Below are 23973 nucleotides of genomic sequence, written 5' to 3' on the forward strand. Positions count from 1 at the left end.
CCCGGGCACCCCCGGGCACCCCGAGCACCCCCGGGCACCCCCGGGCACCCCCGGGCACCCCCGGGCACCCCGAGCACCCCCGGGCACCCCCGGGCACCCCGAGCACCCCCGGGCACCCCCGGGCACCCCGAGCACCCTCGGGCACCCCCGGGCACCCCCGGGCACCCCCGGGCACCCCGAGCACCCCCGGGCACCCCGAGCACCCCCGGGCACCCCCGGGCACCCCCGGGCACCCGGAGCACCCCCGGGAACCCCGAGCACCCCGAGCACCCCGGGGCACCGCCGGGCACCCCGGGCACCCCCGGGCACCCCGAGCACCCCCAGGCACCCCCGGGCACCCCGAGCACCCCCGGGCACCCCCAGGCACCCCGAGCACCCCCGGGCACCCCCGGGCACGCCGAGCACCCCCGGGCACCCCCGAGCACCCTCGGGCACCCCCGGGCACCCCCGGGCACCCCGAGCACCCCCAGGCACCCCCGGGCACCCCGAGCACCCCCGGGCACCCCCAGGCACCCCGAGCACCCCCGGGCACCCCCGGGCACCCCGGGAACCCCGAGAACCCACGAGCACCCCCGTGCAAACCACGCACCCCTGGGCACACCCGGGCACCCCGAGCACCCCCGGTCACCCCCGGGCACCCCCGGACACCCCGAGCACCCCCGGGCACCCCCGGGCACCCCCGGGCACCCCGAGCACCCCGGGGCACCGCCGGGCACCCCGAGCACCCCCGGGCACCCCCGGGCACCCCGAGCACCCCCAGGCACCCCCGGGCACCCCGAGCACCCCCGGGCACCCCCGGGCACCCCGAGCACCCCCGGGCACCCCCGGGCACCCCCGGGCACCCCCGGGCACCCCGAGCACCCCCGGGCACCCCCGGGCACCCCGAGCACCCCCGGGCACCCCCGGGCACCCCAAGCACCCTCGGGCACCCCCGGGCACCCCCGGGCACCCCCGGGCACCCCGAGCACCCCCGGGCACCCCGAGCACCCCCGGGCACCCCCGGGCACCCCCGGGCACCCGGAGCACCCCCGGGAACCCCGAGCACCCGCGAGCACCCCCGGGCACCCCCGGGCACCCCGAGCACCCCCGGGCACCCCGAGCACCCCCGGGCACCCCTAGCACCCCCTGGCACCCCCGGGCACCCCGAGCACCCCCGGGCACCCCCGGGCACACCCGGGCACCCCGAGCACCCACGGGAACCCCGAGCACCCCCGATCACCCCGGGGCACCCCCGGGCACCCCGAGCACCCCCGGGCACCCCTAGCACCCCCTGGCACCCCCGGGCACCCCGAGCACCCCCGGGCACCCCAAGCACCCCCGGGCACCACCCGGGCACCCCGAGCACCCCCGGGCACCCCCGGGCACCCCGAACACCCCCGGGCACCCCGAGCACCCCCAGGCACACCTAGCACCCCCTGGCACCCCCGGCACCCCGAGCACCCCCGGGCACCCCCGGGCACCCCCGTGCACCCCGAGCACCCCCGGGAACCCCGAGCACCCCTGAGCACCCCCGGGCACCCCCGGGCACCCCGAGCACCCCCAGGCACCCACGGGCACCCCGAGCACCCCCGGGCAACCCCGGGCACCCCGAGCACCCCCGGGCACCCCCGGGAACCCCGAGCACCCCCGGGCACCCCCGTGCACTCCGCGCACCCCCGGGCACACCCGGGCACCCCGAGCACCCCCGGGCACCCCCGGGCACCCCCGGGCACCCCGGGCACCCCCGGGCACCCCCGGGCACCGCGAGCACCCCCGGGCACCTCCAGGCACCCAGAGCACCCCCGGGCACCCCCGGACACCCCGAGCACCCCCGGGCACCCCCGGGCACCACGAGCACCCCCGGGCACCACCCGGGCACCCCGAGTACCCCCAAGCACCCCCGGACACCCCGAGCACCCCCGGGCACCCCCGGGCACCCCCGGGAACCCCGAGAACCCACAAGCACCCCCGTGCAATCCACGCACCCCCGGGCACACCCGGGCACCCCGAGCAACCCCGGTCACCCCCGGGCACCCCGAGCAGCCCCGGGCACCCCCGGGCACCGCGAGCACCCCCGGGCACCCCCGGACACCCCGAGCACCCCCGGGCACCCCCGGGCACCCCCGGGCACCCCGAGCACCCCGGGGCACCGCCGGGCACCCCGAGCACCCCCGGGCACCCCCGGGCACCCCCGAGCACCCCCGGGCACCCCGAGCACCCCCAGGCACCCCCGGGCACCCGAGCACCCCCGGGCACCCCCAGGCACCCCGAGCACCCCGCGGGCACCCCCGGGCACCCCGAGCACCCCCGGGCACCCCCGGGCACCCCCGGGCACCCCAAGCACCCCCGGGCACCCCCGGGCACCCCGAGCACCCCCGGGCACCCCCGGGCACCCCGGGCACCCCCGGGCACCCCCGGGCACCCCGAGCACCCCCGGGCACCCCCGGGCACCCCGAGCACCCCCGGGCACCCCCGGGCACCCCGAGCACCACCGGGCACCCCCGGGCACCCCGAGCACCCTCGGGCACCCCCGGGCACCCCCGGGCACCCCCGGGCACCCCGAGCACCCCCGGGCACCCCGAGCATCCCCGGGCACCCCCGGGCACCCCCGGGCACCCGGAGCACCCCCGGGAACCCCGAGCACCCGCGAGCACCCCCGGGCACCCCCGGGCACCCCGAGCACCCCCGGGCACCCCGAGCACCCCCGGGCACCCCTAGCACCCCCTGGCACCCCCGGGCACCGCGAGCACCCCCGGGCACCCCCGGGCACCCCCGGGCACCCCGAGCACTTACGGGAACCCCGAGCACCCCCGAGCACCCCCGGGCACCCTCGGGCACCCCGAGCACCCCCGGGCACCCCTAGCACCCCCTGGCACCCCCGGGCACCCCGAGCACCCCCGGGCACCCCGAGCACCCCCGGGCGCCACCCGTGCACCCCGAGTACCCACGGGCACCCCCGGGCACCCCGAGCACCCCCGGGCACCCCCGGGAACCCCGAGCACCCCCGAGCACCCCCGTGCACTCCGCGCACCCCCGGGCACACCCGGGCACCCCGAGCACCCCCGGGCACCCCCGGGCACCCCGACCACCCCCGGGCACCCCCGGGCACCCCGAGCACCCCCGGGCACCCCAGGGCACCCAGAGCACCCCCGGGCACCCCCGGGCACCCCGAGCACCCCCGGGCACCCCCGGGCACCCCGAGCACCCACGGGCACCGCCGGGCACCCCGAGCACCCCCGGGCACCCCCGGACACCCCCAGACACCCCGAGCAACCCCAGGCACCCCCGGGCACCCCGAGCACCCCCGGGCACACCCAGGCACCCTGAGCACTCCCGGGCAGCCCCGGGCACCCCGAGCACGCCGGGGCACCCCCGGGCACCCCGAGCACCCCCGGGCACCCCCGGGCAACCCGAGCATCCCCGGGCACCCCCGGGCACCCCGAGCACCCCCGGGCACCCCCGGCACCCCGAGCACCCCCGGGCACCCCCGGGCACCCCGAGCACCCCCGGGCACCCCCGGACAACCATAGCATCCCCTGGCACCCCCGGGCACCCCGAGCACCCCCGGGCACCCCCGGGTACCCCCGGGCACCCCGAGCACCCCCGGGAACCCCGAGCACCCCCGAGCACCCCCGGGCACCCCCGGGCACCCCGAGCACCCCCGGGCACCCCTAGCACCCCCTGGCACCCGCGGGCACCCCGAGCACCCCCGGGCACCCACGGGCACCCCGAGCACCCCCGGGCACCCCCGGGCACCCCGAGCACCCACGGGCAACCCCGGGAACCCCGAGCACCCCCGGGCACCCCCGGGCACTCCGCGCACCCCCGGGCACCCCCGGGCACCCCGAGCACCCCCGGGAACACCGAGCACCCCCGAGCACCCCCGGGCACCCCCGGGCACCCCGAGCACCCCCGGGCACCCCTAGCGCCCCCTGGCACCCGCGGGCACACCGAGCACCCCCGGACACCCACGGGCACCCCGAGCACCCCCGGGCACCCCCGGGCACCCCGAGCACCCCCGGGCACCCCCGGGAACCCCGAGCACCCCCGGGCACCCCCGTGCACTCCGCGCACCCCCGGGCACACCCGGGCACCCCGAGCACCCCCGGGCACCCCCGGGCACCCCGGGCACCCCCGGGCACCCCCGGGCACCCCGAGCACCCCCGGGCACCCAGAGCACCCCCGGGCACCCCCGGACACCCCGAGCACCCCCGGGCACCCCCGGGCACCCCGAGCACCCCCGGGCACCACCCGGGCACCCCGAGTACCCCCAAGCACCCCCGGGCACCCCGAGCACCCCCGGGCACCCACGGGCACCCCCGGGAACCCCGAGAACCCACAAGCACCCCCGTGCAATCCACGCACCCCCGGGCACACCCGGGCACCCGAGCACCCCCGGTCACCCCCGGGCACCCCGAGCACCCCCGGGCACCCCCGGGCACCCCGAGCACCCCCGGGCACCCCCGGACACCCCGAGCACCCCCGGGCACCCCCGGGCACCCCCGGGCACCCCGAGCACCCCGGGGCACCGCCGGGCACCCCGAGCACCCCCGGGCACCCCCGGGCACCCCCGGGCACCCCCGGGCACCCCGAGCACCCCCAGGCACCCCCGGGCACCCCGAGCACCCCCGGGCACCCCCAGGCACCCCGAGCACCCCCGGGCACCCCCGGGCACCCCGAGCACCCCCGGGCAACCCCGTGCACCCCCGGGCACCCCGAGCACCCCCGGGCACCCCCGGGCACCCCGAGCACCCCCGGGCACCCCCGGGCACCCCCGGGCACCCCGGGCACCCCCGGGCACCCCCGGGCACCCCGAGCACCCCCGGCACCCCGAGCACCCCCGGGCACCCCCGGGCACCCCGATCACCCCCGGGCACCCCCGGGCACCCCGAGCACCCTCGGGCACCCCCGGGCACCCCCGGGCACCCCCGGGCACCCCGAGCACCCCCGGGTACCCCGAGCACCCCCGGGCACCCCCGGGCACCCCCGGGCACCCCGAGCACCCCCGGGCACCCCGAGCACCCCCCGGCACCCCTAGCAACCCGTGGCACCCCCGGGCACCGCGAGCAGCCCCGGGCACCCCCGGGCACCCCCGGGCACCCCGAGCACCCACGGGAACCCCGAGCACCCCCAGCACCCCCGGGCACCCCCGGGCACCCCGAGCACCCTCGGGCACCCCTAGCACCCCCTGGCACCCCCGGGCACCCCGAGCACCCCCGGGCACCCCGAGCACCCCCGGGCACCACCCGGGCACCCCGAGTACCCACGTGCACCCCCGGGCACCCCGAGCACCCCCGGGCACCCCCGGGCATCCCGAGCATCCCCGGGCACCCCCGGGAACCCCGAGCACCCCCGAGCACCCCCGTGCACTCCGCGCCCCCCCGGGCACACCCGGGCACCCCGAGCACCCCGGGCACCCCCGGGCACCCCGAGCACCCCCGGGCACCCCGAGCACCCCCGGGCACCCCCGGGCACCCAGAGCACCCGCGGGCACCCCCGGGCACCCCGAGCACCCCCGGGCACCCCCGGGCACCCCCGGGCACCCCGAGCACCCACGGGCACCGCCGGGCACCCCGAGCACCCCCGGCACCCCCGGACACCCCCGGACACCCCGAGCACCCCCAGGCACCCCCGGGCACCCCGAGCACCCCCGGGCACACCCAGGCACCCTGAGCACCCCCGGCAGCCCCGGGCACCCCGAGCACGCCCGGGCACCCCCGGGCACCCCGAGCACCCTCGGGCACCCCTAGCATCCCCTGGCACCCCCGGGCACCCCGAGCACTCCCGGGCACCCCGAGCACCCCCGGGCACCACCCGGGCAGCCCGAGTACCCACGGGCACCCCCGGGCACCCCGAGCACCCCCGGGCACCCCCGGGCACCCCCGGGCACCCCGAGCACCCCCGGGCACCACCCGGGCACCCCGAGTACCCACGTGCACCCCCGGGCACCCCGAGCACCCCCGGGCACCCCCGGGCATCCCGAGCATCCCCGGGCACCCCCGGGAACCCCGAGCACCCCCGAGCACCCCCGTGCACTCCACGCCCCCCCGGGCACACCCGGGCACCCCGAGCACCCCGGGCACCCCCGGGCACCCCGAGCACCCCCGGGCACCCCGAGCACCCCCGGGCACCCCCGGGCACCCAGAGCACCCGCGGGCACCCCCGGGCACCCCGAGCACCCCCGGGCACCCCCGGGCACCCCCGGGCACCCCGAGCACCCACGGGCACCGCCGGGCACCCCGAGCACCCCCGGCACCCCCGGACACCCCCGGACACCCCGAGCACCCCCAGGCACCCCCGGGCACCCCGAGCACCCCCGGGCACACCCAGGCACCCTGAGCACCCCCGGCAGCCCCGGGCACCCCGAGCACGCCCGGGCACCCCCGGGCACCCCGAGCACCCTCGGGCACCCCTAGCATCCCCTGGCACCCCCGGGCACCCCGAGCACTCCCGGGCACCCCGAGCACCCCGGGCACCACCCGGGCAGCCCGAGTACCCACGGGCACCCCCGGGCACCCCGAGCACCCCCGGGCACCCCCGGGCACCCCGAGCATCCCCGGGCACCCCCGGGAACCCCGAGCACCCCCGAGCACCCCCGTGCACTCCGCGCACCCCCGGGCACACCCGGGCACCCCGAGCACCCCCGGGCACCCCCGGGCACCCCGAGCACCCCCGGGCACCCCGAGCACCCCCGGGCACCCCCGGGTACCCAGAGCACCCCCGGGCACCCCCGGTCACCCCGAGCACCCCCGGGCACCCCCGGGCACCCCGAGCACCCCCGGGCACCGCCGGGCACCCCGAGCACCCCCGGGCACCCCCGGACACCCCCGGACACCCCGAGCACCCCCAGGCACCCCCGGGCACCCCGAGCACCTCCGAGCACACCCAGGCACCCTGAGCACCCCCGGCAGCCCCGGGCACCCCGAGCACGCCCGGGCACCCCCGGGCACCCCGAGCACCCCCGGGCACCCCCGGGCACCCCGAGCACCACCGGGCACCCCCGGGCACCCCGAGCACCCCCGGGCACCCCCGGGCACCCCGAGCACCCCCGGGCACCCCCGGGCACCCTCGGGCACCCCGAGCACCCCCGGGCACCCCCGGGCACCCCCGGGCACCCCGGGCACCCCCGGGCACCCCCGGGCACCCCGAGCACCCCCGGGCACCCCCGGGCACCCCGAGCACCCCCGGGCACCCCCGGGCACCCCGAGCACGCCCGGGCACCCCCGGGGACCCCGAGCACCCTCGGGCACCCCCGGGCACCCCCGGGCACCCCCGGGCACCCCGAGCACCCCCGTGCACCCCGAGCACCCCCGGGCACCCCCGGGCACCCCCGGGCACCCGGAGCACCCCCGGGAACCCCGAGCACCCGCGAGCACCCCCGGGCACCCCCGGGCACCCCGAGCACCCCCCGGCACCCCTAGCACCCCCTGGCACCCCCGGGCACCGCGAGCACCCCCGGGCAACCCCGGGCACCCCCGGGCACCCCGAGCACCCACGGGAACCCCGAGCACCCCCGAGCACCCCCGGGCACCCCCGGGCACCCCGAGCACCCTCGGGCCCCCCTAGCACCCCCTGGCACCCCCGGGCACCCCGAGCACCCCCGGGCACCCCGAGCACCCCCGGGCACCACCCGGGCACCCCGAGTACCCACGGGCACCCCCGGGCACCCCGAGCACCCCCGGGCACCCCCGGGCACCCCGAGCATCCCCGGGCACCCCCGGGAACCCCGAGCACCCCCGAGCACCCCCGTGCACTCCGCGCACCCCCGGGCACACCCGGGCACCCCGAGGTCCCCCGGGCACCCCCGGGCACCCCGAGCACCCCCGGGCACCCCGAGCACCCCCGGGCACCCCCGGGCACCCAGAGCACCCCCGGGCACCCCCGGGCACCCCGAGCACCCCCGGGCACACCCGGGCACCCCGAGCACCCCCAGGCACCGCCGGGCACCCCGAGCACCCCCGGGCACCCCCGGACACCCCCGGACACCCCGAGCACCCCCAGGCACCCCCGGGCACCCCGAGCACCCCCGGGCACACCCAGGCACCCTGAGCACCCCCGGCAGCCCCGGGCACCCCGAGCACGCCCGGGCACCCCCGGGCACCCCGAGCACCCTCGGGCACCCCTAGCACCCCCTGGCACCCCCGGGCACCCCGAGCACTCCCGGGCACCCCGAGCACCCCCGGGCACCACCCGGGCACCCCGAGTACCCACGGGCACCCCCGGGCACCCCGAGCACCCCCGGGCACCCCCGGGCACCGCGAGCATCCCCGGGCACCCCCGGGAACCCCGAGCACCCCCGAGCACCCCCGTGCACTCCGCGCACCCCCGGGCACACCCGGGCACCCCGAGCACCCCCGGGCACCCCCGGGCACCCCGAGCACCCCCGGTCACCCCGAGCACCCCCGGGCACCCCCGGGCACCCAGAGCACCCCCGGGCACCCCCGGGCACCCCGAGCACCCCCGGGCACCCCCGGGCACCCCGAGCACCCCCGGGCACGCACCCCGAGCACCCCCGGACACCACCCGGGCACCCCGAGTACCCCCGGGCACCCCCGGGCACCTCGAGTACCCCCGGGCACCCCCGGGCACCCCGAGCACCCCCGGGCACCCCCGGGAACCCCGAGCACCCCCGGGCACCCCGTGCACTCCGCGAACCCCCGGGCACACCCGGGCACCCCGAGAACCCCCGGGCACCCCGGGCACCACGAGCACCCGCGGGCACCCCCGGGCACCCCGAGGACCCCCGGGCACCCCCGGGCACCCAGAGCACCCCCGGGCACGCCCGGGCACCCCGAGCACCCCCGGGCACCCCCGGGCACCCCGAGCACCCCCGGGCACCGCCGGGCACCCCGAGCACCCCCGGGCACACCCAGGCACCCCGAGCACCCCCGGGCAGCCCCGGGCACCCCGAGCACCCCCGGGCACCCCCGGGCACCCCGAGCACCCCCGGGCACCCCCGGGCACTCCGAGCACCCCCGGGCACCCCCGGGCACCCCGAGCACCCCCGGGTCACCCCCGGGCACCCCGAGCACCCCCGGGCACCCCCGGGCACCCCGAGCATCCCCGGGCACCCCCGGGTACCCCCGTGCACCCCCGGGCACCCCGAGCACCCACGGACACCCCGAGCAGACCCGAGCACCCCCGGGCACCCCCGGGCACCCCGAGCACCCCCGGGAACCCCGAGCACCCCCGAGCACCCCCGGGCACCCCCGGGCACCCTGAGCACCCCCGGGCACCCCTAGCACCCCCTGGCACCCCCGGGCACCCCGAGCACCCCCGGGCACCCCCGGGCACCCCCGGGCACCCCCGGGCACCCCGAGCACCGCGGGAACCCCGAGCACCCCCGAGCACCCCCGGGCACCCCCGGGCACCCCGAGCACCCCCGGGTACCCCTAGCACCCCCTGGCACCCCCGGGCACCCCGAGCACCCCCGGGCACCCCCGGGCAACCCCGGGAACTCCCAGGCACCCCGAGCACCCCCGGGCACCCCCGGGCACCCCCGGGCACCCCGAGCACCCCCAGGCACCCCCGGGCACCCCGAGCACCCCCGGGCACACCCAGGCACCCCGAGCACCCCCGGGCACCCCCGGGCACCCCGAGCACCCCCGGGCACCCCCGGGCACCCCGAGCACCCCCGGGCACCCCGAGCACTCCCGGGCACCCCCGGGCAGCCCCGGGCACCCCGAGCACCCCCGGGCACCCCCGGGCACCCCGAGCAACCCCGGGCACCCCGAGCACCCCCGGGCACCCCGAGCACCCCCGGGCACACCCAGGCACTCCGAGCACCCCCGGGCACCCCCGTGCACCCCGAGCACCCCCGGGCACCTCGAGCACCCCCGGGCACCCCCGGGCACCCCCTGGCACCCCCGAACACCCCGAGCACCCCCAGGCACCCCAGGGCACCCCGAGCACCCCCGGGCACACCCAGGCACCCCAAGCACCCCCGGGCACCCCCGGGCACCCCGAGCACCCCCGGGCACCCCCGGGCACCCCCGGGCACCCCGAGCACCCCCGGGCACCCCCGGGCACCCCCGGACACCCCGAGCACCCCCAGGCACCCCCCGGGCATCCCGAGCACCCCCGGGCATACCTAGCAACCCCGAGCACCCCCGGGCAGCCCCGGGCACCACGAGCACCCCCGGGCACCCCCGGGCACCCCGAGCACCCCCGGGCACCCCCGGGCACCCCGAGCACCCCCGGGCACCCCCGGGCATCCCGAGCACCCCCGGGCACCCCCGGGCACCCCGAGCACTTCTGGGCACCCCCGGGCACCCCGAGCACCCCCGGGCACCCCCGGGCACCCCGAGCACCCCCGAGCACCCCCGGGTACCCCCGGGCACCCCCGGGCACCCCGAGCACCCCCGGGCACCCCGAGCACACCCGGGCACCCCCGGGCACCCCCGGGCACCCCGAGCACCCCCGGGAACCCCGAGCACCCCCGAGCATCCCCGGGCACCCCGAGCACCCCCGGGCACCCCTAGCACCCCCTGGCACCCCCGGGCACACCGAGCACCCCCGGGCACCCCCGGGCACCCCCGGGCACCCCGAGCACCGCGGGAACCCCGAGCACCACCGAGCACCCCCGGGCACCCCCGGGCACCCCGAGCACCCCCGGGTACCCCTAGCAACCCCTGGCACCCCCGGGCACCCCGAGCACCCCCGGGCAGCCCCGGGCACCCCCGAGCACCCCCGGGCACCCCGAGCTCCCCCGGGCACCCCCGGGCACCCCGAGCACCCCCGGGCACCCCCGGGCACCCGGAGCACCTCCGGGCACCCCCGGGCACTCCGAGCACCCCCGGGCACCCCGAGCACCCCCGGGTCACCCCCGGGCACCCCGAGCACCCCCGGGCACCCCCGGGCACCCCGAGCATCCCCGGGCACCCCCGGGTACCCCCGTGCACCCCCGGGCACCCCGAGCACCCCCGGACACCCCGAGCACTCCGCGAACCCCCGGGCACACCCGGGCACCCCGAGAACCCCCGGGCACCCCGTGCACTCCGCGAACCCCCGGGCACACCCGGGCACCCCGAGAACCCCCGGGCACCCCGGGCACCCCGAGCACCCGCGGGCACCCCCGGGCACCCCGAGGACCCCCGGGCACCCCCGGGCACCCAGAGCACCCCCGGGCACGCCCGGGCGCCCCGAGCACCCCCGGGCACCCCCGGGCACCCCGAGCACCCCCGGGCACCGCCGGGCACCCCGAGCACCCCCGGGCACACCCAGGCACCCCGAGCACCCCCGTGCAGCCCCGGGCACCCCGAGCACCCCCGGGCACCCCCGGGCACCCCGAGCACCCCCGGGCACCCCCGGGCACTCCGAGCACCCCCGGGCACCCCCGGGCACCCCGAGCACCCCCGGGTCACCCCCGGGCACCCCGAGCACCCCCGGGCACCCCCGGGAACCCCGAGCATCCCCGGGCACCCCCGGGTACCCCCGTGCACCCCCGGGCACCCCGAGCACCCACGGACACCCCGAGCAGACCCGAGCACCCCCGGGCACCCCCGGGCACCCCGAGCACCCCCGGGAACCCCGAGCACCCCCGAGCACCCCCGGGCACCCCCGGGCACCCTGAGCACCCCCGGGCACCCCTAGCACCCCCTGGCACCCCCGGGCACCCCGGGCACCCCCGGGCACCCCGAGCACCGCGGGAACCCCGAGCACCCCCGAGCACCCCCGGGCACCCCCGGGCACCCCGAGCACCCCCGGGTACCCCTAGCACCCCCTGGCACCCCCGGGCACCCCGAGCACCCCCGGGCACCCCCGGGCAACCCCGGGAACCCCCGGGCACCCCGAGCACCCCCGGGCACCCCCGGGCACCCCCGGGCACCCCGAGCACCCCCAGGCACCCCCGGGCACCCCGAGCACCCCCGGGCACACCCAGGCACCCCGAGCACCCCCGGGCACCCCCGGGCACCCCGAGCACCCCCGGGCACCCCCGGGCACCCCGAGCACCCCCGGGCACCCCGAGCACTCCCGGGCACCCCCGGGCAGCCCCGGGCACCCCGAGCACCCCCGGGCACCCCCGGGCACCCCGAGCAACCCCGGGCACCCCGAGCACCCCCGGGCACCCCGAGCACCCCCGGGCACCCCGAGCACCCCCGGGAACCCCGAGCACCCCCGAGCACCCCCGGGCACCCCCGGGCACCCTGAGCACCCCCGGGCACCCCTAGCACCCCCTGGCACCCCCGGGCACCCCGAGCACCCCCGGGCACCCCCGGGCACCCCCGGGCACCCCCGGGCACCCGGAGCACCGCGGGAACCCCGAGCACCCCCGAGCACCCCCGGGCACCCCCGGGCACCCCGAGCACCCCCGGGTACCCCTAGCACCCCCTGGCACCCCCGGGCACCCCGAGCACCCCCGGGCACCCCCGGGCAACCCCGGGAACTCCCAGGCACCCCGAGCACCCCCGGGCACCCCCGGGCACCCCCGGGCACCCCGAGCACCCCCAGGCACCCCCGGGCACCCCGAGCACCCCCGGGCACACCCAGGCACCCCGAGCACCCCCGGGCACCCCCGGGCACCCCGAGCACCCCCGGGCACCCCCGGGCACCCCGAGCACCCCCGGGCACCCCGAGCACTCCCGGGCACCCCCGGGCAGCCCCGAGCACCCCGAGCACCCCCGGGCACCCCCGGGCACCCCGAGCAACCCCGGGCACCCCGAGCACCCCCGGGCACCCCGAGCACCCCCGGGCACACCCAGGCACTCCGAGCACCCCCGGGCACCCCCGTGCACCCCGAGCACCCCCGGGCACCCCGAGCACCCCCGGGCACCCCCGGGCACCCCCTGGCACCCCCGAACACCCCGAGCACCCCCAGGCACCCCAGGGCACCCCGAGCACCCCCGGGCACACCCAGGCACCCCAAGCACCCCCGGGCACCCCCGGGCACCCCGAGCACCCCCGGGCACCCCCGGGCACCCCCGGGCACCCCGAGCACCCCCGGGCACCCCCGGGCACCCCCGGACACCCCGAGCACCCCCAGGCACCCCCCGGGCATCCCGAGCACCCCCGGGCATACCTAGCAACCCCGAGCACCCCCGGGCAGCCCCGGGCACCACGAGCACCCCCGGGCACCCCCGGGCACCCCGAGCACCCCCGGGCACCCCCGGGCACCCCGAGCACCCCCGGGCACCCCCGGGCATCCCGAGCACCCCCGGGCACCCCCGGGCACCCCGAGCACTTCTGGGCACCCCCGGGCACCCCGAGCACCCCCGGGCACCCCCGGGCACCCCGAGCACCCCCGAGCACCCCCGGGTACCCCCGGGCACCCCCGGGCACCCCGAGCACCCCCGGGCACCCCGAGCACACCCGGGCACCCCCGGGCACCCCCGGGCACCCCGAGCACCCCCGGGAACCCCGAGCACCCCCGAGCATCCCCGGGCACCCCGAGCACCCCCGGGCACCCCTAGCACCCCCTGGCACCCCCGGGCACACCGAGCACCCCCGGGCACCCCCGGGCACCCCCGGGCACCCCGAGCACCGCGGGAACCCCGAGCACCACCGAGCACCCCCGGGCACCCCCGGGCACCCCGAGCACCCCCGGGTACCCCTAGCAACCCCTGGCACCCCCGGGCACCCCGAGCACCCCCGGGCAGCCCCGGGCACCCCCGAGCACCCCCGGGCACCCCGAGCACCCCCGGGCACCCCCGGGCACCCCGAGCACCCCCGGGCACCCCCGGGCACCCGGAGCACCTCCGGGCACCCCCGGGCACTCCGAGCACCCCCGGGCACCCCGAGCACCCCCGGGTCACCCCCGGGCACCCCGAGCACCCCCGGGCACCCCCGGGCACCCCGAGCATCCCCGGGCACCCCCGGGTACCCCCGTGCACCCCCGGGCACCCCGAGCACCCCCGGACACCCCGAGCACTCCGCGAACCCCCGGGCACACCCGGGCACCCCGAGAACCCCCGGGCACCCCGTGCACTCCGCGAACCCCCGGGCACACCCGGGCACCCCGAGAACCCCCGGGCACCCCGGGCACCCCGAGCACCCGCGGGCACCCCCGGGCACCCCGAGGACCCCCGGGCACCCCCGGGCACCCAGAGCACCCCCGGGCACGCCCGGGCACCCCGAGCACCCCCGGGCACCCCCGGGCACCCCGAGCACCCCCGGGCACCGCCGGGCACCCCGAGCACCCCCGGGCACACCCAGGCACCCCGAGCACCCCCGGGCAGCCCCGGGCACCCCGAGCACCCCCGGGCACCCCCGGGCACCCCGAGCACCCCCGGGCACCCCCGGGCACTCCGAGCACCCCCGGGCACCCCCGGGCACCCCGAGCACCCCCGGGTCACCCCCGGGCACCCCGAGCACCCCCGGGCACCCCCGGGAACCCCGAGCATCCCCGGGCACCCCCGGGTACCCCCGTGCACCCCCGGGCACCCCGAGCACCCACGGACACCCCGAGCAGACCCGAGCACCCCCGGGCACCCCCGGGCACCCCGAGCACCCCCGGGAACCCCGAGCACCCCCGAGCACCCCCGGGCACCCCCGGGCACCCTGAGCACCCCCGGGCACCCCTAGCACCCCCTGGCACCCCCGGGCACCCCGGGCACCCCCGGGCACCCCCGGGCACCCCCGGGCACCCCCGGGCACCCCGAGCACCGCGGGAACCCCGAGCACCCCCGAGCACCCCCGGGCACCCCCGGGCACCCCGAGCACCCCCGGGTACCCCTAGCACCCCCTGGCACCCCCGGGCACCCCGAGCACCCCCGGGCACCCCCGGGCAACCCCGGGAACCCCCGGGCACCCCGAGCACCCCCGGGCACCCCCGGGCACCCCCGGGCACCCCGAGCACCCCCAGGCACCCCCGGGCACCCCGAGCACCCCCGGGCACACCCAGGCACCCCGAGCACCCCCGGGCACCCCCGGGCACCCCGAGCACCCCCGGGCACCCCCGGGCACCCCGAGCACCCCCGGGCACCCCGAGCACTCCCGGGCACCCCCGGGCAGCCCCGGGCACCCCGAGGACCCCCGGGCACCCCCGGGCACCCCGAGCAACCCCGGGCACCCCGAGCACCCCCGGGCACCCCGAGCACCCCCGGGCACACCCAGGCACTCCGAGCACCCCCGGGCACCCCCGTGCACCCCGAGCACCCCCGGGCACCCCGAGCACCCCCGGGCACCCCCGGGCACCCCCTGGCACCCCCGAACACCCCGAGCACCCCCAGGCACCCCAGGGCACCCCGAGCACCCCCGGGCACACCCAGGCACCCCAAGCACCCCCGGGCACCCCCGGGCACCCCGAGCACCCCCGGGCACCCCCGGGCACCCCGAGCACCCCCGGGCACCCCCGAGCACCCAGAGCACCCCCGGGCACCCCCGGGCACCCCAAGCACCCCCGGGCACCCCCGGGCACCCCGAGCACCCCCGGGCACCGCCGGGCACCCCGAACACCCCCGGGCACCCCCGGGCACCCCCGGACACCCCGAGCACCCCCAGGCACCCCCCGGGCATCCCGAGCACCCCCGGGCATACCTAGCAACCCCGAGCACCCCCGGGCAGCCCCGGGCACCACGAGCACCCCCGGGCACCCCCGGGCACCCCGAGCACCCCCGGGCACCCCCGGGCACCCCGAGCACCCCCGGGCACCCTCGGGCATCCCGAGCACCCCCGGGCACCCCCGGGCACCCCGAGCACCCCTGGGCACCCCCGGGCACCCCGAGCACCCCCGGGCACCCCCGGGCACCCCGAGCACCCCCGAGCACCCCCGGGTACCCCCGGGCACCCCCGGGCACCCCGAGCACCCCCGGGCACCCCGAGCACACCCGGGCACCCCCGGGCACCCCCGGGCACCCCGAGCACCCCCGGGAACCCAGAGCACCCCCGAGCATCCCCGGGCACCCCGAGCACCCCCGGGCACCCCTAGCACCCCCTGGCACCCCCGGGCACACCGAGCACCCCCGGGCACCCCCGGGCACCCCCGGGCACCCCGAGCACCGCGGGAACCCCGAGCACCACCGAGCACCCCCGGGCACCCCCGGGCACCCCGAGCACCCCCGGGAACCCAGAGCACCCCCGAGCATCCCCGGGCACCCCGAGCACCCCCGGGCACCCCTAGCACCCCCTGGCACCCCCGGGCACACCGAGCACCCCCGGGCACCCCCGGGCACCCCCGGGCACCCCGAGCACCGCGGGAACCCCGAGCACCACCGAGCACCCCCGGGCACCCCCGGGCACCCCGAGCACCCCCGGGTACCCCTAGCAACCCCTGGCACCCCCGGGCACCCCGAGCACCCCCGGGCAGCCCCGGGCACCCCCGAGCACCCCCGGGCACCCCGAGCACCCCCGGGCACCCCCGGGCACCCCGAGCACCCCCGGGCACCCCCGGGCACCCGGAGCACCCCCGGGCACCCCCGGGCACTCCGAGCACCCCCGGGCACCCCGAGCACCCCCGGGTCACCCCCGGGCACCCCGAGCACCCCCGGGCACCCCCGGGCACCCCGAGCATCCCCGGGCACCCCCGGGTACCCCCGTGCACCCCCGGGCACCCCGAGCACCCCCGGACACCCCGAGCAGACCCGAGCACCCCCGGGCACCCCCGGGCACCCCGAGCACCCCCGGGAACCCCGAGCACCCCCGAGCACCCCCGGGCACCCCCGGGCACCCTGAGCACCCCCGGGCACCCCTAGCACCCCCTGGCACCCCCGGGCACCCCGAGCACCCCCGGGCACCCCCGGGCACCCCCGGGCACCCCGAGCACCCCCAGGCACCCCCGGGCACGCCGAGCACCCCCGGGCACACCCAGGCACCCCGAGCACCCCCGGGCACCCCCGGGCACCCCGAGCACCCCCGGGCACCCCCGGGCACCCCGAGCACCCCCGGGCACCCCGAGCACTCCCGGGCACCCCCGGGCAGCCCCGGGCACCCCGAGCACCCCCGGGCACCCCCGGGCACCCCGAGCAACCCCGGGCACCCCGAGCACCCCCGGGCACCCCGAGCACCCCCGGGCACACCCAGGCACCCCGAGCACCCCCGGGCATCCCCGTGCACCCCGAGCACCCCCGGGCACCCCGAGCACCCCCGGGCACCCCCGGGCACCCCCTGGCACCCCCGAACACCCCGAGCACCCCCAGGCACCCCAGGGCACCCCGAGCACCCCCGGGCACACCCAGGCACCCCAAGCACCCCCGGGCACCCCCGGGCACCCCGAGCACCCCCGGGCACCCCCGGGCACCCCGAGCACCCCCGGGCACCCCCGAGCACCCAGAGCACCCCCGGGCACCCCCGGGCACCCCGAGCACCCCCGGGCACCCCCGGGCACCCCGAGCACCCCCGGGCACCGCCGGGCACCCCGAGCACCCCCGGGCACCCCCGGGCACCCCCGGACACCCCGAGCACCCCCAGGCACCCCCCGGGCATCCCGAGCACCCCCGGGCATACCTAGCCACCCCGAGCACCCCCGGGCAGCCCCGGGCACCACGAGCACCCCCGGGCACCCCCGGGCACCCCGAGCACCCCCGGGCACCCCCGGGCACCCCGAGCACCCCCGGGCACCCCCGGGAACCCCGAGCACCCCCGGGCACCCCCGGGCACCCCGAGCACCCCTGGGCACCCCCGGGCACCCCGAGCACCCCCGGGCACCCCCGGGCACCCCGAGCACCCCCGAGCACCCCCGTGTACCCCCGGGCACCCCCGGGCACCCCGAGCACCCCCGGGCACCCCGAGCACACCCGGGCACCCCCGGGCACTCCCGGGCACCCCGAGCACCCCCGGGAACCCCGAGCACCCCCGAGCACCCCCGGGCACCCCGAGCACCCCCGGGCACCCCTAGCACCCCCTGGCACCCCCGGGCACACCGAGCACCCCCGGGCACCCCCGGGCACCCCCGGGCACCCCGAGCACCGCGGGAACCCCGAGCACCACCGAGCACCCCCGGGCACCCCCGGGCACCCCGAGCACCCCCAGGTACCCCTAGCAACCCCTGGCACCCCCGGGCACCCCGAGCACCCCCGGGCAGCCCCGGGCACCCCCGGGCACCCCTGGGCACCCCGAGCACCCCCGGGCACCCCCGGGCACCCCGAGCACCCCCGGGCACCCCCGGGAACCCCGAGCACCCCCGAGCACCCCCGTGCACTCCGCGCACCCCCGGGCACACCCGGGCACCCCGAGCACCCCCGGGCACCCCCGGGCACTCCGAGCACCCCCGGGCACCCCAGTGCACCCCGAGCACCCCCGGGCACCCCCGGCACCCAGAGCACCCCCGGGCACCCCCGGGCACCCCGAGCACCCCCGGGCACCCCCGGGCACCCCGAGCACCCCCGGGCACCGCCGGGCACCCCGAGCACCCCCAGGCACCCCCGGACACCCCCGGACACCACGAGCACCCCCAGGCACCCCCGGTCACCCCGAGCACCCCCGGGCACACCCAGGCACCCTGAGCACCCCGGGCAGCCCCGGACACCCCGAGCACGCCCGGGCACCCCCGGGCACCCGGAGCACCCCCGGGCTCCCCCGGGCACCCCGAGCACCCCCGGGCACCCCCGGGCACCCCGAGCACCCCCGGGCACCCCCGGGCACCCCGAGCACCCCCGGGCACCCCCGGGCACCCCGAGCACCCCCGGGCACCCCTAGCATCCCCTGGCACCCCCGGGCACCCCGAGCACCCCCGGGCACCCCCGGGCACCCCCGGGCACCCCGAGCACCCCCGGGAACCCCGAGCACCCCCGAGCACCCCCGGGCACCCCCGGGCACCCCCGGGCTTCCCGAGCACCCCCGGGCACCCCTAGCACCCCCTGGCACCCGCGGGCACCCCGAGCACCCCCAGGCACCCCGAGCACCCCCGGACACCACCCGGGCACCCCGAGTACCCCCGGGCACCCCCGGGCACCCCGAGCACCCCCGGGCACCCCCGGGCACCCCGAGCACCCCCGGGCACCCCCGGGCACCCCGAGGACCCCCGGGCACCCCCGGGCACCCAGAGCACCCCCGGGCACCCCCGGGCACCCCGAGCACCCCCGGGCACCCCCGGGCACCCCGAGCACCCCCGGGCACCGCCGGGCACCCCGAGCACCCCCGGGCACGCCCGGGCACCCCCGGACACCCCGAGCACCCCCATGCACCCCCGGCACCCCGAGCACCCCCGGGCACACCCAGGCACCCCGAGCACCCCCGGGCAGCCCCGGGCACCCCGAGCACCCCCGGGCACCCCCGGGCACCCCGAGCACCCCCGGGCACCCCCGGGCACCCCGAGCACACCCGGGCACCCCCGGGCACCTCGAGCACCCCCGGGTCACCCCCGGGCACCCCGAGCACCCCCGGGCACCCCCGGGCACCCCGAGCATCCCCGGGCACCCCCGGGTACCCCCGTGCACCCCCGGGCACCCCGAGCACCCCCGGACACCCCGAGCAGACCCGAGCACCCCCGGGCACCCCCGGGCACCCCGAGCACCCCCGGGAACCCCGAGCACCCCCGGGCACCCCCGGGCACCCTGAGCACCCCCGGGCACCCCTAGCACCCCCTGGCACCCCCGGGCACCCCGAGCACCCCCGGGCACCCCCGGGCACCCCCGGGCACCCCGAGCACCGCGGGAACCCCGAGCACCGCCGAGCACCCCCGGGCACCCCCGGGAACCCCGAGCATCCCCGGGTACCCCTAGCACCCCCTGGCACCCCCGGGCACCCCGAGCACCCCCGGGCACCCCCGGGCACCCCCGGGCACCCCCGGGCACCCCGAGCATCCCCGGGCACCCCCGGGTACCCCCGTGCACCCCCGGGCACCCCGAGCACCCCCGGACACCCCGAGCAGACCCGAGCACCCCCGGGCACCCCCGGGCACCCCGAGCACCCCCGGGAACCCCGAGCACCCCCGGGCACCCCCGGGCACCCTGAGCACCCCCGGGCACCCCTAGCACCCCCTGGCACCCCCGGGCACCCCGAGCACCCCCGGGCACCCCCGGGCACCCCCGGGCACCCCGAGCACCGCGGGAACCCCGAGCACCGCCGAGCACCCCCGGGCACCCCCGGGAACCCCGAGCATCCCCGGGTACCCCTAGCACCCCCTGGCACCCCCGGGCACCCCGAGCACCCCCGGGCACCCCCGGGCACCCCCGGGCACCCCGAGCACCCCCGGGCACCCCCGGGCATCCCCGGGCACCCCGAGCACCCCCAGGCACCCCCGGGCACCCCGAGCACCCCGGGCACACCCAGGCACCCCGAGCACCCCCGGGCACCCCCGGGCACCCCGAGCACCCCCGGGCACCCCCGGGCACCCCGAGCACCCCCGGGCACCCCGAGCACTCCCGGGCACCCCCGGGCAGCCCCGGGCACCCCGAGCACCCCCGGGCACCCCCGGGCACCCCGAGCAACCCCGGGCACCCCGAGCACTCCCGGGCACCCCCGGGCACACCCAGGCACCCCGAGCACCCCCGGGCACTCCCGGGCACCCCGAGCACACCCGGGCACCCCCGGGCACCCCCGGGCACCCCGAGCACCCCCGGGCACCCCCGGGCAGCCCCGGGCACCCCGAGCACCCCCGGGCACCCCCGGGCACCCCGAGCACCCCCGGGCACCCCGAGCACCCCCGGGCACCCCGGGCACCCCCTGGCACCCCCGGGCACCCCGAGCACCCCCGGGCACCCCGAGCACCCCCGGGCACCCCCGGGCACCCCCGGGCACCCCGAGCACCCCCGGGAACCCCGAGCACCCCCGAGCACGCCCGGGCACCCCCGGGCACCCTGAGCACCCCCGGGCACCCCTAGCACCCCCTGGCACCCCCGGGCACCCCGAGCACCCCCGGGCACCCCCGGGCACCCCCGGGCACCCCGAGCACCCCCGGGCACCCCGGGCATCCCCGGGCACCCCGAGCACCCCCAGGCACCCCCGGGCACCCCGAGCACCCCGGGCACACCCAGGCACCCCGAGCACCCCCGGGCACCCCCGGGCACCCCGAGCACCCCCGGGCACCCCCGGGCACCCCGAGCACCCCCGGGCACCCCGAGCACTCCCGGGCACCCCCGGGCAGCCCCGGGCACCCCGAGCACCCCCGGGCACCCCCGGGCACCCCGAGCAACCCCGGGCACCCCGAGCACTCCCGGGCACCCCCGGGCACACCCAGGCACCCCGAGCACCCCCGGGCACTCCCGGGCACCCCGAGCACACCCGGGCACCCCCGGGCACCCCCGGGCACCCCGAGCACCCCCGGGCACCCCCGGGCAGCCCCGGGCACCCCGAGCACCCCCGGGCACCCCCGGGCACCCCGAGCACCCCCGGGCACCCCGAGCACCCCCGGGCACCCCGGGCACCCCCTGGCACCCCCGGGCACCCCGAGCACCCCCGGGCACCCCGAGCACCCCCGGGCACCCCCGGGCACCCCCGGGCACCCCGAGCACCCCCGGGAACCCCGAGCACCCCCGAGCACCCCCGGGCACCCCCGTGCACCCTGAGCACCCCCGGGCACCCCCAGAACCCCCTGGCACCCCCGCGCACCCCGAGCACCCCCGGGCACCCCCGGGCACCCCCGGGCACCCCCGGGCACCCCGAGCACCCCCGGGAACCCCGAGCACCCCCGAGCACCCCCGGGCACCCCCGGGCACCCCGAGCACCCCCGGGTACCCCTAGCACCCCCTGGCACCCCCGGGCACCCCGAGCACCCCCGGGCACCCCCGGGCACCCCCGGGTACCCCGAGCACCCCCGGGCACCCCCGGGCACCCCCGGGCACCCTCGGGCACCCCTAATACCCCCAGGCACCCCCGGACACCCCGGGCACCCCCGGGCACCCCGAGCAACCCCGGGCACCCCCGGGCACCCCCGGGCACCCCCGGGCACCCCCGGGTCACCCCCGGGCACCCCGAGCACCCCCGGGCACCCCCGGGCACCCCGAGCACCCCCAGGCACCCCCGGGCACCCCGAGCACCCCCGGGCACACCCAGGCACCCCGAGCACCCCCGGGCACCCCCGGGCACCCCGAGCACCCCCGGGCACCCCGAGCACCCCCGGGCACCCCCGGGCAGCCCCGGGCACCCCGAGCACCCCCGGGCACCCCCGGGCACCCCGAGCACCCCCGGGCACCCCGAGCACCCCCGGGCACCCCCGGGCACCCCGAGCACCCCCGGGCACCCCCGGGCACCCCGAGCACCCCCGGGCACCCCCGGCACCCCGAGGACCCCCGCGCACCCCAGGGCACCCAGAGCACCCCCGGGCACCCCCGGGCACCCCGAGCACCCCCGGGCACCCCCGGGCACCCCGAGCACCCCTGGGCACCGCCGGGCACCCCGAGCACCCCCGGGCACCCCCGGGCACCCCCGGACACCCCGAGCACCCCCAGGCACCCCCGGGCACCCCGAGCACCCCCGGGCACACCCAGGCACCCCGAGCACCCCCGGGCAGCCCCGGGCACCCCGAGCACCCCCGGGCACTCCCGGGCACCCCGAGCACCCCCGGGCACCCCCGGGCACCCCGAGCACCCCCGGGCACCCCCGGGCACCCCGAGCACCCCCGGGTCACCCCCGGGCACCCCGAGCACCGCCGGGCACCCCCGGGCACCCCGAGCATCCCCGGGCACCCCCGGGTACCCCCGTGCACCCCCGGGCACCCCGAGCACCCCCGGACACCCCGAGCAGACCCGAGCACCCCCGGGCACCCCCGGGCACCCCGAGCACCCCCGGGAACCCCGAGCACCCCCGGGCATCCCCGGGCACCCTGAGCACCCCCGGGCACCCCTAGCACCCCCTGGCACCCCCGGGCACCCCGAGCACCCCCGGGCACCCCCGGGCACCCCCGGGCACCCCCGGGCACCCCCGGGCACCCCGAGTACCGCGGGAACCCCGAGCACCCCCGAGCACCCCCGGGCACCCCCGGGCACCCCGAGCACCCCCGGGTACCCCTAGCACCCCCTGGCACCCCCGGGCACCCCGAGCACCCCCGGGCACCCCCGGGCACCCCCGGAACCCCCGGGCACCCCGAGCACCCCCGGGCACCCCCGGGCACCCCCGGGCACCCCGAGCACCCCCATGCACCCCCGGGCACCCCGAGCACCCCCGGGCACACCCAGGCACCCCGAGCACCCCCGGGCACCCCCGGGCACCCCGAGCACCCCCGGGCACCCCCGGGCACCCCGAGCACCCCCGGGCACCCCGAGCACTCCCGGGCACGCCCGAGCAGCCCCGGGCACCCCGAGCACCCCCGGGCACCCCCGGGCACCCCGAGCAACCCCGGGCACCCCGAGAACCCCCGGGCACCCCGAGCACCCCCGGGCACACCCAGGCACTCCGAGCACCCCCGGGCACCCCCGTGCACCCCGAGCACCCCCGGGCACCCCGAGCACCCCCGGGCACCCCCGGGCACCCCCTGGCACCCCCGAACACCCCGAGCACCCCCAGGCACCCCAGGGCACCCCGAGCACCCCCGGGCACACCCAGGCACCCCAAGCACCCCCGGGCACCCCCGGGCACCCCGAGCACCCCCGGGCACCCCCGGGCACCCCGAGCACCCCCGGGCACCCCCGAGCACCCAGAGCACCCCCGGGCACCCCCGGGCACCCCAAGCACCCCCGGGCACCCCCGGGCACCCCGAGCACCCCCGGGCACCGCCGGGCACCCCGAGCACCCCCGGGCACCCCCGGGCACCCCCGGACACCCCGAGCACCCCCAGGCACCCCCCGGGCATCCCGAGCACCCCCGGGCATACCTAGCCACCCCGAGCACCCCCGGGCAGCCCCGGGCACCACGAGCACCCCCGGGCACCCCCGGGCACCCCGAGCACCCCCGGGCACCCCCGGGCACCCCGAGCACCCCCGGGCACCCCCGGGCATCCCGAGCACCCCCGGGCACCCCCGGGCACCCCGAGCACCCCTGGGCACCCCCGGGCACCCCGAGCACCCCCGGGCACCCCGGGGCACCCCGAGCACCCCCGAGCACCCCCGGGTACCCCCGGGCACCCCCGGGCACCCCGAGCACCCCCGGGCACCCCGAGCACACCCGGGCACCCACGGGCACCCCCGGGCACCCCGAGCACCCCCGGGAACCCCGAGCACCCCCGAGCATCCCCGGGCACCCCGA

General features: G+C 82.9%; 1 protein-coding gene across 1 annotated transcript in view; it reads right to left on the bottom strand.

The window, feature by feature from the left end:
- Window positions 1-3901: 3901 nt before the first annotated feature.
- The window catches only part of LOC142931280 (uncharacterized), a gene marked incomplete at its 5' end in the record, with an annotated part of 32478 nt that continues 12406 nt past the window's right edge, over window positions 3902-23973 (bottom strand). The window contains one exon of the mRNA XM_076075018.1: window positions 3902-3911. Coding sequence (XP_075931133.1) covers window positions 3902-3911 — 10 coding nt within the window. The remainder of the gene's footprint in view (window positions 3912-23973) is intronic.

Source organism: Petromyzon marinus, chromosome 52, assembly GCF_048934315.1.
Source record: "Petromyzon marinus isolate PM22_M1 ecotype Great Lakes invasive population chromosome 52, UKy_Petmar_22M1.pri1.0, whole genome shotgun sequence".
Taxonomy (NCBI): Eukaryota; Metazoa; Chordata; class Hyperoartia; order Petromyzontiformes; family Petromyzontidae; genus Petromyzon; species Petromyzon marinus.